The sequence below is a fragment of the Pristis pectinata genome, chromosome 7 (genome assembly GCF_009764475.1).
Source record: "Pristis pectinata isolate sPriPec2 chromosome 7, sPriPec2.1.pri, whole genome shotgun sequence".
In the NCBI taxonomy this organism is placed as follows: domain Eukaryota; kingdom Metazoa; phylum Chordata; class Chondrichthyes; order Rhinopristiformes; family Pristidae; genus Pristis; species Pristis pectinata.
This window is the reverse complement of record NC_067411.1, coordinates 19241745-19255640: the sequence shown is the minus strand read 5'-3', so window position 1 is coordinate 19255640 and position 13896 is coordinate 19241745. Positions and strand designations below refer to the sequence as shown.

The 13896-nt window shown below is 37.6% G+C and overlaps 1 protein-coding gene across 6 annotated transcripts in view; it reads right to left on the bottom strand.

Moving 5' to 3' along the window:
- The window catches only part of LOC127572647 (cadherin-related family member 2-like), a 92973-nt gene that overhangs the window by 67404 nt on the left and 11673 nt on the right, over positions 1-13896 (bottom strand). For 5 of the 6 annotated variants that reach the window (XM_052020127.1, XM_052020129.1, XM_052020131.1 and 2 more), the window contains exons 5-13: positions 11371-11436; positions 10766-10855; positions 10528-10620; positions 10279-10395; positions 9547-9675; positions 9363-9438; positions 5515-5615; positions 4668-4871; positions 4417-4572 (exon numbers count right to left, since the gene is read on the bottom strand). In XM_052020127.1, the coding sequence (XP_051876087.1) occupies positions 4417-4572; positions 4668-4871; positions 5515-5615; positions 9363-9438; positions 9547-9675; positions 10279-10395; positions 10528-10620; positions 10766-10855; positions 11371-11436 (1032 nt within the window). The remainder of the gene's footprint in view (positions 1-4416; positions 4573-4667; positions 4872-5514; positions 5616-9362; positions 9439-9546; positions 9676-10278; positions 10396-10527; positions 10621-10765; positions 10856-11370; positions 11437-13896) is intronic. The other variant, XM_052020128.1, reaches the window with a different exon arrangement.

Genomic DNA, 13896 nt, shown 5'->3' with positions numbered 1-13896 from the left:
CATCATTATGAATGTGGCTCCCACTGAGCATTTTGCAATCCTGGCAAACTTGAATTTTACCCTGATATTTCTTGAAGGCTTCATATTGGGCATTGACCCTTGCTTGTGAGGTGTGTGTGAAGCTAAAACATAAGTTCCTTTCAGCCTCCTACTAACTAACTAACAGATTGTCTCTTCGCTTAATAATTTCACTGTGCTATTTGTAACAACACGTGTACAATTACAATTATGCTCAGTGTGTACATAAATGCTCTCTATTTTATTGCAGTATTACCTCAGAAAGCTGCTCAGAAATGTTTATATTTTCTAAACATACAGTATTTCTCAGATTACTTCTTTGTAAAGGCTGAAATATTGGCTTTTCACAGCCTGAAGCAAAATAATGTCTTCCAACTGAGTGCCAGTATTCTGCTTGCAATTACTTGTTTAAGAGCAGTCTGTCTGTTCACAGAACTAAAGATGAAGGAGCACAAATTCTTCTGGACTAAATGTATCGGTGAAGATTTCCTCTGTTTGGTATTTCTTGTGAAATTGTAAACCTGCCCAGGCAGACGTTAACTCTCTGTGTTTGGCCTTTAGATGATTATGTGATGGAGCATACAGAGGAAAGTGAAGCTGTAATCCATACTGCCTGGATTTCCATCCATTCACCGCACTGAGCTAAACAGTAGTGGTCAGACACAGAGCTCAGGTTCACTCAGGTGAAAGGCTTGATCTCAGGAAATGACTATCATATGGTTTGCAAAGCTGGATAGGGTGAGGGCAAATGTCCTAATATTGTTCAAACAAAAAAACTTGCACGGAATGATAAATCAGTCTTTGGTCTCTTTCTTAATCTTGTTCTGCGTTTTCCACAGCCAAGATCATGATTTCACACATATGCAGGTCTATCCTTCCACCATTTCCCTCAGCTCCTTCATTGCCTCCTGCTGTTAAACCCTGATTACCTAATATCAAATTGCTAAATTCTTTCAGTTCAATGTCAGCAGAAACAAAGCCCGTGCACAAATTTCTTCCTTGTACTATTCTTCTTAGTCAGCCTCTCTGACTGAATCAATCCAATCACAATCCTGGCATCCTATTTAATGTTTGGATAGACTTTGTGCCGCGATGTTTGGACATTCATCACCCAGACTGCTACTCCCTCAAAAATCTTGCACTTAAAAATTGCCTTGCCTAGCAATTCCACTCTGATGGCACAGTCTGTTTCCTTACTCTCCAAAGCAGTAACTTCAAAATGCATGTAAACAAAATCTCTCTATGACCTTTATCAATCCTATCTCTGTTCTAGAGTCTTCTTTCAACACATTCTTCAGACCCAAGTTTCGCTGAGTTTCTGGTCACTCTTATCAATCCTTCTGTTTGTCAAGTAGAGCTCATGTTCCTTCTGCACCAGTTCAAACTATGTTTGAAAATTGTTGATAGTTGCACTGTTCTGACAGTGAAACCATCAAACAGGCTCAAGCAGACATCATACGGACATATACAGTATATGAATTAGGAGCAGCAATGGGCCACCTTATCCCTCAAGCTGGTTTGCCATTTAACATTATCATGAATGTTCTGACTAACTTCAAATCCACGTTCCCATTTAGAGGTAGTAACTTTTCACCTTCTTTCTTATCAAGTAATAATAATAATAATATTCGAAGAGTCTGCTTCCACTGCCATTTAAGAAATAGTGTTCCAAAATCCCACAACCCTCTGAGAGAGAAAAATTTGCCTCGTCTTATTTTTAAACAGTTACCCCTAGTTCTAGACTCTCCCACAAGGAGAAAAATCCTCTTCACATCCACCCTGACAAGACCCTTCAGGATCTTGTTTATTTCAATCATGTCTCCTTTCATTCTAGCAGGTACAAGCCTTGCCTGTCCAACTTTTCCCAATAAGACAAGTTGCCCATTCCAGGTTTTAGTCTAGTAAACTGAACTGCCTCCAGTACAGTAAAGCAGGGGAATAGCTGGACAGTGGTAAAGACTGCACTAATGGGATGTTCTATGAAAGTAGTCTAGTGGAATTTCTGCAACCTAGTGGATCTTTCCAACAGAAGTCATATGAAGCTATTATCATTGTTTCTATTGACCTAATTTGGGCTCTGTCACAGTCATACTTTAAAAGCACCTTGTATCATTCTAGCAAATTCTACAGAAACATTCCAACAGAAAAGAAATCAAGGACCCATCAGAGACAATATTAATAAAAAAAACTGTGAGACTTATTGATGTGATTGTTAATTCACTGTCCATCCCAGTTGTCCTTACATTGTTAGCTTTTTAAGTGATGTCAGAGCACTAGACGAGGTAAAGACAGTCAAATTCACCTGCTGAAGGAAATTAGTTAACCAGATGGAATTTTCCAAAAATTCATTGGCTTCATGGTTCCCATTAACTTTTAATTAGATTTTTATCTCGTATATATTGTTTAGAAACAAAAACATAAGATTATTCATTAAGCTTTCCCAAAGAATCTCACAAGACTGTATTGTACACTCTTATGTGGGCATCTATTATGAATGACTCCCAGTTTTTTTAAGGTTGACATAGAAATTGACCATTCTCAGTATATGCATTGACTGAAGGTTTTTAAGGGCCACTCTTTCGTCTTCCCACTCTGATGCATTGATGGAAAAGTATTTACAAGACAGAAAGCCAAGGAAATCATTTTAGGAAGAGTGAAAATAAATAGATTTTATCCTTTTGTTTAGAAAGAAAGCAGAGCAAAGTTAAACATACACTTTTCAACTCTTTCTCAAGTAACTTTGTTAGATAAATGGCTACAATTAAGGGTTCATTTTCAACTAATTGGTGCATGAATCTTGATACTTTTGCTTGGACCTTGCCAATTAATGCTGGCAATTCTGAATAGAACCACCAGCATTTACCAATTTACTGAAAACAAGTCCAGGACTTGCTTGTGGTTATTAGATGTGGAAGTCACACATACTAATAGATTCAGAATGTTGAATTTGTCAGTTTGCTTCACCACTGGATTTCATATACACTCCAGCATGGATCCCCTTTGCTAAGATTCTTCAACATTTACACTGGGGAGTCATTTCCATGATCTTAGGGTTATAAATAAGACAGTTTATTTATATATTTAATTATTTATGAGTTTTTGGTTGCTTTAGCTAACTTACATTCTAATTTTTCAACAGAATTTAAAATTGTAATTGTTCACTTTTAATTGTTTTTAAATGTCTCTGAATGTCAGAGCAATTACAAACTGTTAAATGAGCCTAATAATGTTTGCAAAAGTGGGAACTGGGCTTTGACAGAGAACTTACGGACTGTGTCCCAGGGCATCCTGAATCCATTGGACCAGCAACATGGACTTTATATCCAGATCTGGAAAGTATTGGCACAGGGAGAGCTCAGGTGACAATTCATAGTACAGACCAGTAAGGTTAGGCATGTTGAAATTTTGCTTAATTTTAATTTCATTTATACCTTTTAATGTATTCCCAATGTGATGGAAGCTACATCTCCTCTGCTTATGTGTGAAAAAATTCACATGAAAAGATTCACTAGTTCTGGGTGGGTTGTACTAATTGTCTAGTTTGGAAGACAATTACCAAAAAACACCTGAATTCAAATGTAACTTCATACTCAGAATCCTTTTTTGTTGCAAATACTATATTGGGAACAGTGAGCAGTTTTTCAAACAATGTATTATTGGATGAAAACCTGTACTTAATCTGCCTGTTTAATTTCTTAAATTAAATTATGGTCATATATTGGAAACATATTCAATTATTAATTTGCAAATCTATTTATGTAAAAAGGTACCTAAGGAGAAAAGGACTTTTTACCTATCTATCTATAGGAATTTTTAGTTAATTTATTAAAGTTAATTCATGTAATATTTCTATTATTTTACTTATTTATTCATGACTTGGGAATGTAGGCCAGAATGTACTGCCTATCCCAAATTACTCCTGAACTTCAGATGGCAGTTAAGTGTCAAGGGAAGATGAGAGAGAGAGAGAGATTGCAGATGACCTTTCCTTAAGAATATTTGTGAACCGAATGCTTTTTATGGCAATCCAGTAGTTTCATTTTCACAGTCACTGGTGCTTCTTTTTATCACAGATTTCCACTCCTGCTTCTTTTTCTCATGTTATTATTAAATTCCTCAGCTGCTGTTGTGAGATTCAAACATAGCATCAGCCTAGCTCTCTAGGTAGAGTCCAGTAGCTTAAGCATTATGTTCATGTACCTTTGTTTATTATTTAATACACTTTTAATTCTGTTAAATGTATTAATTTTCTGGAAACCAATCAGCATACTTGCTTTGCTTTCTTTGAACATTTCACGCCCAAGTTTTCCAAATCAATTCATTAACAATGTTTCTTTTAATCACCATTAGCAATGATTAGCTGGTAAATATAATTAAAAGATAATTAGTTGAACACACCTGAAACTGTAAGAAATCATTCCTCTCAAAGTCTAGTGCCTCAGAGTTTGCCACTTGGATTGTTAACATCCCCTCATTGTAAACGATATTTCGATTCAAATTAAAAGCTGTAGAATCTGGTCCTTGAAGAAATGCTCCAAATGTTCCATTGTTGCCCTATTGAATGGGAGAGGTGAAAAATAATTGGGCTCAGATATATGGAAGATGTCCTTGATAATTAAAAATATCAAGTTAAAATGAAATAAACCAACTTGGTCTAGGTCTTGTGCAAAAATGTGAAGAATTGGCATGCCATTAGCTGTCTCTTCAGGCACTATTGCACGAAATGTGTCAGTAGATGTTCCATGCATTGAATAAAATATTGGCTTATTGTCATTGACATCAAGTATTAAAATTGTAATTGTTGTTGTTGCTGTAGCTGAAAGGTCCTTAATACCGTTGACAAGTTCAAAAGCCTGAAATTAATTTAAAAAAAAACATTTTCACTTCATTGTGATTAAAATCAGTGGGAGTGTTAAGATGTTCAATCAATGGAACAAAGCAGCTCCAAACAAAATGAAACCTAACTGTGTCTTCAGTTTTGATGACCTACTTTTTCCTGTTTTCAAAAATCATCCAAACATGCGCAAAGCCTAATCTTGTGTGACTCAAGTACTTTTTAAACTGAGCACCCTCTGTGGCTGACATCAGCTTTTCAAAATTAATGCCTTGTTTTGCTTCCACAGCGGATTTTGCAGGTTCTGAGTGCAAAACTACTGTATGAAGATTAAAAAGGAAATGCATGCACTGAATCACTTCATTATTCTGCATGTTACAAAGGGAAGCAAAACAGAGGACTACCCATAACCTACTCACACAAATGGAGAGAAACAAAAGGAGAGTTCTACAGTTTGTTTACCCTAAGATTGCAACTACTCAGCAGTTTTAACTTTAAAACAGAGGAAACAGTAACGAATGAATCACTGATACATGTGCCAAAATTTTGGACAACAGAAACAGACAAGTAAATAATACAAACATGTGAAAACTTAGGCATGGTTAAACAAAGAAATATAATAAATCATTGCACTTGGGTTTTACACTTGTGGTGTGACTTACAGTGATATCAATTGTAATGAGTTCTTCCATATTTTCTCTGTCCAACATAGAGGCAGTAGTGACTTTACCAGTTACGTTATCTACTTTAAATGTACTGGTACCTAAAGTGAGAGAATGAACAAATGTGTATGCAGCCCTAATTACATTAAATTAGATAGAAAATACCACACACAAATTAATTGTTTATCCAAGCAATCCATATGGTGATTTGTCTTAGTCTTATATGTCTTCCCAGTTCTCATATCCCTATATCTTTCGATTCACGCAGCTTCCTGTCAACCTGTTGTCAGAAGATCAGATGATGCCAATCCTCTGCCGAGGATTTCTGGATGCCTCCAGCCAATGGAAGCATTTTTTCATCATGCCAGCAGGCTGAAGTATCATAGAACATAGAACAGTACAGCACAGGAACAGGCCCTTCAGTCCACAATGCCTGTGCTGACCGTAATGCCAAATTAAATGAATCCCATCTGTCTGCACGTGATCCATAGCCCTCCATTCCCTGCATGTTCACGTGCCTGTCTAAATGCCCCTGAAACGTCACGATCGTTCTGCTTCCACCACCACCCCTGGCAATGTGTTCCAGGTACCTACCACTCTCTGTGTAAAAAGATTAACCACACATCTTCTTTAAACTTTTCCCCCTCTCACCTTAAAGCTAATTCCTCTAGTGTTTGACGTTTCTGCCCTGGGAAAAAGATTCTGGCTATCTATCCCCACCAATGCCTCTCATAATTTTACAAACCTCTATCAGGTCTCTCCTCAGAGAAAACAATCCAAGTTTCTCCATCATCTCCTAAAGCTAATACTCTCTAACCCAGGCAGCATCCTGGTGCATCTCTTCTGCACCCTCTCCAAAGTCCCCACATCCTTCCTGCAACGGGGGTGACCAAAACTGCACACAATACTCCAAATGCAGCCTAACCAAAGTTTTATCAGATTTCATGTTACAACATGCCTTCATTTATAGGCCCATTACACATAGAGTCATACAGCAGGTGTATGTACGATACACTCCAGAATCATCAGTCACTTTGTCTGCACTCAGTCACCATTTTTGGTTTTCTGTTATGGTTCAAATGCAGATGGCACCATGGATTGTCACAGACTGTAGGAATTGTCGTTACTGTGGGGACACTGGGCCTGCAGGCTTCACTGCCTATGGTCACACACTAGTTTGACTTTGAGGGAGTGGAATTGGTTCCATTATTGTTCATAGCCGTATTGACATATGGTCCCAACAAAGCAGTATGTGTGAAGTCAGTGATGGTCTGCATCATGGAAAAGCCTGTTATCCCAGCAGATGTGCTTGGTTTCTCGGAAGAACTAACTGAAATATGGTCATCTTCTTTGAATAGAGTGCCCGACTGACCTTCTGTACTCACAGTGGAAGAAATATATAAAAGGAAGTATAATAGTTAGTTTGATGGCCACAGGCAATGCTATCCTTGCCCTGTTCTGATGCTGAAGTTGTGTCTCAGCTGATGAGAGATTTTAATGTATTCATCCTTAGTTAAGCACAGATATTTAACATGTTCAATTGCTTGCTGAACTGCATGGGAGATATAGCATCCCACTGAGGACCGTCTGCTTCACTTCATCCTCCTTCTGGCACCATCTTGTCCTGTTCTGCATGCACTGAGCACGGTCTGCCTGCCATGCTGTATTGTAAGAAGACTTAGCATGCAATCCATGACTAGGGGAAATTCTTTTCACAAAATGCAAAGTTTGCAATACTTCTTTTAGAATTTGATCTCCACCTCCTTCTGTACTTTTGAAGCATGAGTAAATATAGAAACCTGAAGAATTGTAGCAACAGTCAGTAAAAAGAAACCAGCAACAAATACACAGAGATAAGGGACAAGTAGCAGACTGGATTGTTAGATCATTTCAGGATAGAAAGCAGAGAGTGGGAGGAAAGAGCAACTATGCACAGTGGGAAGTGGGGACTCTGCATCTCACAATGATCTGGACTCCGGAACTGAATGCAACATCTAGATCTGTGGATGATTCCAAGTTGAGAGGGATAGACTGTATTGAGCAGGTCGGCAACACATTACAGAAGGATGTTAATAAGTTTGCAGAGTGGGCAAATAATTGGTAAATGAAATTCAACACAGATGAATGTTCACTCTGGTGGAAGGATATTACTTGGAAGGTGAAAGTTTGGGTGGGACAGAGGAACAAAGGGAGCTAAGAGTACACATAAACCCATCACTAGAAGTCGAGGGTGGGAAAGGATGAACAGACTGAGTCTCTTTTCTTTTGAGAAAAAGAAGCCGCAGGAGTGACCCATTCAGGGGTCTTTAAAATTATGAAGGATTTTAATCGAGTGGATGCCGAGAGAATATTTCCACTTGTGGGGAAGATCACAACCAGAGGCCATCATTATAAGACAGTACTACTTGGACCGGGTCCCCTCCTTCAACATCACAAGATTCACCATTGTCAAGAACCTCTATTGAAGCGGCCACTTGAATACTGTGGCTACAAGAGCAGTTTCAGAGGGTGGGCATTCTGTGACACACATCCTGACACACTCAAACTTTCTACCATCTACAAGCCACAAGACTGGAGTGTGATGGAAAACTTTCCACTTGACCGGATGAGGGCAGCTCCAACAACACGCAGGGAGCTCAGCAGCATCCTGGACAAAGCACTCTTCTTGATCAGAATCCCACCTTCCACCCTAAATATTCGTCACCGTCACACACGCCGCTGCAGTGGGCACTAATTACAAAAGGCCGTGTGTTTGCTCATCTTGGCGCTCCAGCAGCATCTGCCTAAACTGCAGTCTCTACCACCAAGAAGCTCAAGGACAGCAGGTGCACCACCTCCTGCAGGATCCCCTCCAAGTTGTACACCATCCTGACTTGGAACTATATCACTGGCTCTACAGCATTGGGGCTCCATACTGGAACTTCTAATCCAAAATATGATTGCCTTCACTAGATGGACTGCAGCGGCTCAAAAGGGTGGCTGATCAACTCCTTCTCAAGGGCAGTTAGAAATCGGTAATGCATTATGGAGTACAGAGTGAGGAATAGTTCATACGACACATATGGAAGACCTTTATAAATCAGACATTTCCTCGGGGATGATGTAAGATTGGTTGGTATACTATTTTTCACCTTGTGTTCTAATTCTGTGGCTCTTAACAGATTAATTATATTTTACATAACAAATGTTTGCTGATTACTTGTATGTTATGGAATCCTTACTTATCCGATGTATTTATACACAGAGATTTTTTAAAATTCTCCTGATAGAAAGGGAAGAGTGCTTCCTAGGTTAAAGATGGATAGATAAGTATCCTCTGTTGTGTGTAATAAACTCACAATGTTCTAATGTAGCCACGTTGAACTCTGCTTCTGAAGTTTGTTACCTTTGACTCCTGAAGCCTAAATTTGTCAGGGAATCCTAAACAGACATTAGACCTCTCAATAAGCACAAACAAGTAGTTCATATATATTTCTGCATGACTGATAATTTTAGATCAGATGCTTCTCAGGCCATCTTGAGGTACAGGATCCAGAAACAGGGTGAGAATTGATGCAGTTTCTGCTTCAGTGTCATCTGTTCTTGTAACTCTACTTCCAGTCTCCTCCACAAAATCTGAGAGAATGGACTAGTCTGGAGTAAGAATGCTTTGCAGATTTGTCAAAGATGCTCAATAACACATGACAGAAACTACCCTTTGAGGAGTGAGGAATTTCAGTATTAATTACTCCCTTGAGTGAATAACAAACTGGGATCAGCAAGCTCATGACTACCAGACAGTTGTCCGTAAAGAAATTATAATTGCTTGGCTTATCATACAACTAGCATCTAGCACATTTATTACTTACCATTAATGCTGTATGTGATTGGGTTGTTAATACCTCTATCTCCATCAATTGCTGTTACAGTGATAATAACTGTGTTCTAAACAAAAAAAGATTTATATTTTGCTCATGTTTATTGGAGGTCATGTTTAATAGCTTCATAACATTTCAAAATTAGTGTGATAAATTGATTTCTTGGCAAACATACCACAGGTAAATTCTCTGGAATTCGAACATGATAAACTGAGCTTAAGTACTCTGGTGGTTTATTTGGTATGTCAATCACATTTATGATCAGTCTTGTAGTTGAATATTTTGCTTCTGGTTTGCCTTGATCCTGTTAAAAGAAAGAATTTAAGCTTTCAATTTTCACCACGCTAGGCTGACTATTTAACATGAAGCAGTTAGCTTTGCAAAGAGTTCTTATTTGCCCTTCTTAATAAACATCGGGATAGCCTTGACCAAATGGCTCCTGAGACTAAACCTCTTTTTTAATTTGCTGAGAAACCTAATCAAAGAGCAAGGGACAGTGCCAAGGTAAAGATAGGGGAGAGAATTCTTGTGGGAAGAAGACGGATATAAGGGATCAGGCACTGCTTTGAACCCAGTGAAAGAACGAATTAACACAACAAATGGACAACTTTCACCCTACAAGTTACAATTTGGATCTCTCTATTGAATACACACATAAATGTTTGCATATGCTACTTTTGATTGGTTTGTTTGCTTTGGAGGCAGAATGGTGGGTGTTGTGTCTTATCCAGTTTAGTTCTTGGGTTATCCATCCAGTGACAAGCTGTTCTATTTTCTCCTGTCAAAATTAATAATTTAATTCAGTTTCCACCAAGACTTTTGGAGCATAATCCATTTAGAATGTAAATACATTTTACAAATGAAGCCTTGTTGATTTATTGGAGTGATCTGTCCCATTATTACTTACCACTGCCTTGACAAGAACCTGGTAAATGCTGGCTCTTGCAAATTCCAGCTGACCTTTCAGGAAAACACTGCCATTTTTGGATATTTCGAATAACTCAACATTATCTGAGGGTATAAACTGAGCAAAAAAATATTAAGAGGGAATGTCAACCAAATATGCATCCTTTATGCAATCTAAATAAAGTACTCCGTCTGATATATAAGGGAAATAACTATTAAGGTATAGAAAAAGGAATGGATAAATAGTTACCTCTAGAATTTCATACGTTACTGAACCATTATTGCCTCTATCAGAGTCGCTAGCAAATACTTTGAATATCTCCATTCCCACTTCTTCATTCTGCTTCAAAAGAAAATAAGGGTCCTCTTAATAATATGTTTTTCAAAGCAATTTGGCAATTATTATGTCAGTTTTGACAACATATAATTGACTATAGTTTAAAGCTGCATGCTTAAAGGGATAGAGTTTGGCATGTAAAACTGGCTACCTCTGCGACATCTGCTTGATAAGGTAACCCTTTAAATGCTGGTGCATTGTCATTAACATCTTCAATGAATATATGGAGCGTCTTTTTCACCTACATGTACAGAAAGAAGAGCCATAATTAAATGGGAAACCAGGTGAAAAAAGACAACAGATATACCAAGCACTTGGCTGAATCATATAATTTCTCTATTACTGCTCTTCATCTTGATTCTTAACAAAAGAGAAACTAAAATGCAGTATGATCCAAAGAGAGGTAATTTAACATTATTTTTGAAATATGACAGATAACTTCTCCACCAGTGTTGCAAGCAGGAACCATGTTAACACAGAAGAAGAAACCCTTCATGATGGGATATCTCAGGAGGAATCATTCAGGAGTTCCTCTCACCTGGCCAATCTATCATTGTTATAAATTTAGTCATCTGGAAGCTGCCCTTGTGGAGTTCTATTAAACACTTCACAGAAATCACTCAAACACTTCACAGAAATCACTCAACTCAAGCTTCATTCAATTGACTTGGAGCAAGGGCTTTGAGAGTGGATTCCCAGACTGGGCAGAAAGGAAATGTGACTAAAACATCATTGATTGTTATCGATGTTACCTACCAGTGCGTTTAATCCATCATCAACAGTAATGGTTATTCCAAAATGGTCATTGCTATTTGCATAGATCTGCAAAAGGGAAGACTGCAGTTATGCAGACAAAAGACTTAAAATACATCAAATAATTAAAATTCAAATGTAAATTAGTTTTAATGGATTGTCCAGTAAATTTCTCTGCACTTCTTCTGTTTGCTTTATTGGTAAAGCAATTAACCCCATTGAAATATGACTAGAGGGATTTCAGACAAATATGTTATCTGTGTTACAAATTTCATGTGAATTGGGGTTACCTTTAAATCTCCCACCTTGAAAACAACTCAGAGTATAGATTGCAAAGCCATTGTATAAATTGCCTGAACGTTATCCTATTTCCAAATGTTCATCGCATTATAGGGTCATAAAATCATAGAATTGTAACAGCATAAAAGGAGATGATTCACCTCAGTTGGTATGTGCAGGTCATCTGTAGAGCAATCCATTTTGCCATTCTTCCCCAATGTCCTTGCAAATGTTTTCCCTTTTGGATTGAATGAATCGGCATCCACCGCACTTTCCGGAGTGCTCTCCTGATTATAACTACTCACTGCAGAAGGTTTTCTCTCACATCACCCTTGCTCTTTAGCCTCTCATTTTAGAGCTGTGTCATATGTTCCCTGACTTCTCTGCATATGGAAAACATTGCCCTCTTTTTCTTTATCCTAACCCTTCAGGATTTTGTTCAATACTATCAAATCTCCTCACATTTTTCTGTTCTTACTATTTTTTTTCTGTAATTCCTCTAGTGTATTCACATCCTTCCTAAATTATTGTATCCAGAATTCAGAGCAATGTTCTGGTTGTGATCTAACCGGTGCTTTCTGAAGCCTTCTTTACTCTGTCTCTATTTATGACACCCAGGATGCTTGCTTAACATTCCTGCTAGCTTCAAAGACTTAGGCATATGTATACCCAGCTCCCTTTGTGCCCACTCTAGAATTGTATTGTTCAATCTACGCTGCCTGTTTGGTTATCATGTCAAAATATGTAATTTCTTTCTTCCCTGCATTAATTCTATCCAACACATGCGTTTCCATTCAAGCTTTTCCATGTACTCTTGAGGTCTACCGTTATCCCGCTCACAGTTTACCACACTTTCCACCTTTGTGTTATCTGTGAATTTTGGAAATATTACCATGAACATCCATATCTAAGTCATTAATGTATACCCAAAAGGGTGTGGTCCTGGTACTGACCTCTGGGCAATACTATTGTCTACCATTCTCCAGCCTAAACCACTCTTCTTTCTGCCCCTAAGATATTCCTTATAAATGCTGCCAATGAGTCATTCATTTCATGGGCTTCAACTTTTCTAGTCAGCCTTTTATGACCAAAACTTTCTGAAAATATTCAGCATCCACCATGTTATCTTCTTTCATCATTTTCTGCTTTGTTTTCAAAAACTCAATCAGATTAGTCAAATGCAATCTGTCTTTAATAGTGCAAGTTCTCCTGTTATTAAATTCAGATATCTCCAAATGCCTAATGACTTTTCCCTGACTATTGTTTCTAAAGGCTTCTCACCAAAAAGGTTAAACTGATTGCAAATAGTTGCTGAATTTATCATTGTGCATTTTTTAAACTAATGTATAATATTTGTTACTTTTCTTTATATTGATCTTTAAATAGCCACCCAGCCAATCTGCTTCATGTCAAAATATAACCCCCAGGACCTCTAAAGCAAATGTAAAATGGGTAACTCTGCTCAAGGTAAAGGCACTAACCTCTAGGCAGTTGACATTTGAAACAGTGAATTAGGTCACAATTAGTGGTGAACAGAGCCGAAAGAAATAAATTTACAGCTTTGGAGTCTCATTTCTTCAGAACAAAATTAAAAAGTTGTGGATTTTTTTTAAAGTGTATGTTTTTCTGCTGTTTAAATTTCTTTCTTAATCTCTTGCGCACATCTTAATCTTTATTTTGATTTTACTATAATGATTGCAATGCAATTTACATATCCTCTTACTTAACCATCTTTGAGAATTGTTCAGTCTGATTGGTTGTTTAGTGTTCCTAATGCTTGCCATGTTATTGGGTCCCATGGATCCAATGCAGGAGGTCCCAAATTCAAAGTGACATAGAGAAAGAGAAGGTATGCAATCTAGAGCTGGCTAATACTTTGTGGGTAGTTTCTTTTGAGGTCAATGTCAAATATTATCATTTTGTCACTGTGATATTTGACCCACTGGCTTTACTTTTAAACTCTTGGAATTTTGGAGTGGTGTCCAAGTTATAAAAGTTGAATGAACCAGCTGTTCTGGTGTGCTAAATAGGTCTTCAAGCTGAACATTTATTGCTTGGGACATTTTACCATATGTGACTTATTCAAATCAAGCATTAAGATCAAATCCTTTGCTATGACATATTTCTTAACATTTTTGTTAGTCAGAGAATTTCTCATGGTTTCATGTCCTGCCAACACAAACAATATATCGATCAGATAATTTAATGTAGAACTGGAATGTTATTTCAAGATAATTATTTTAAGATGAA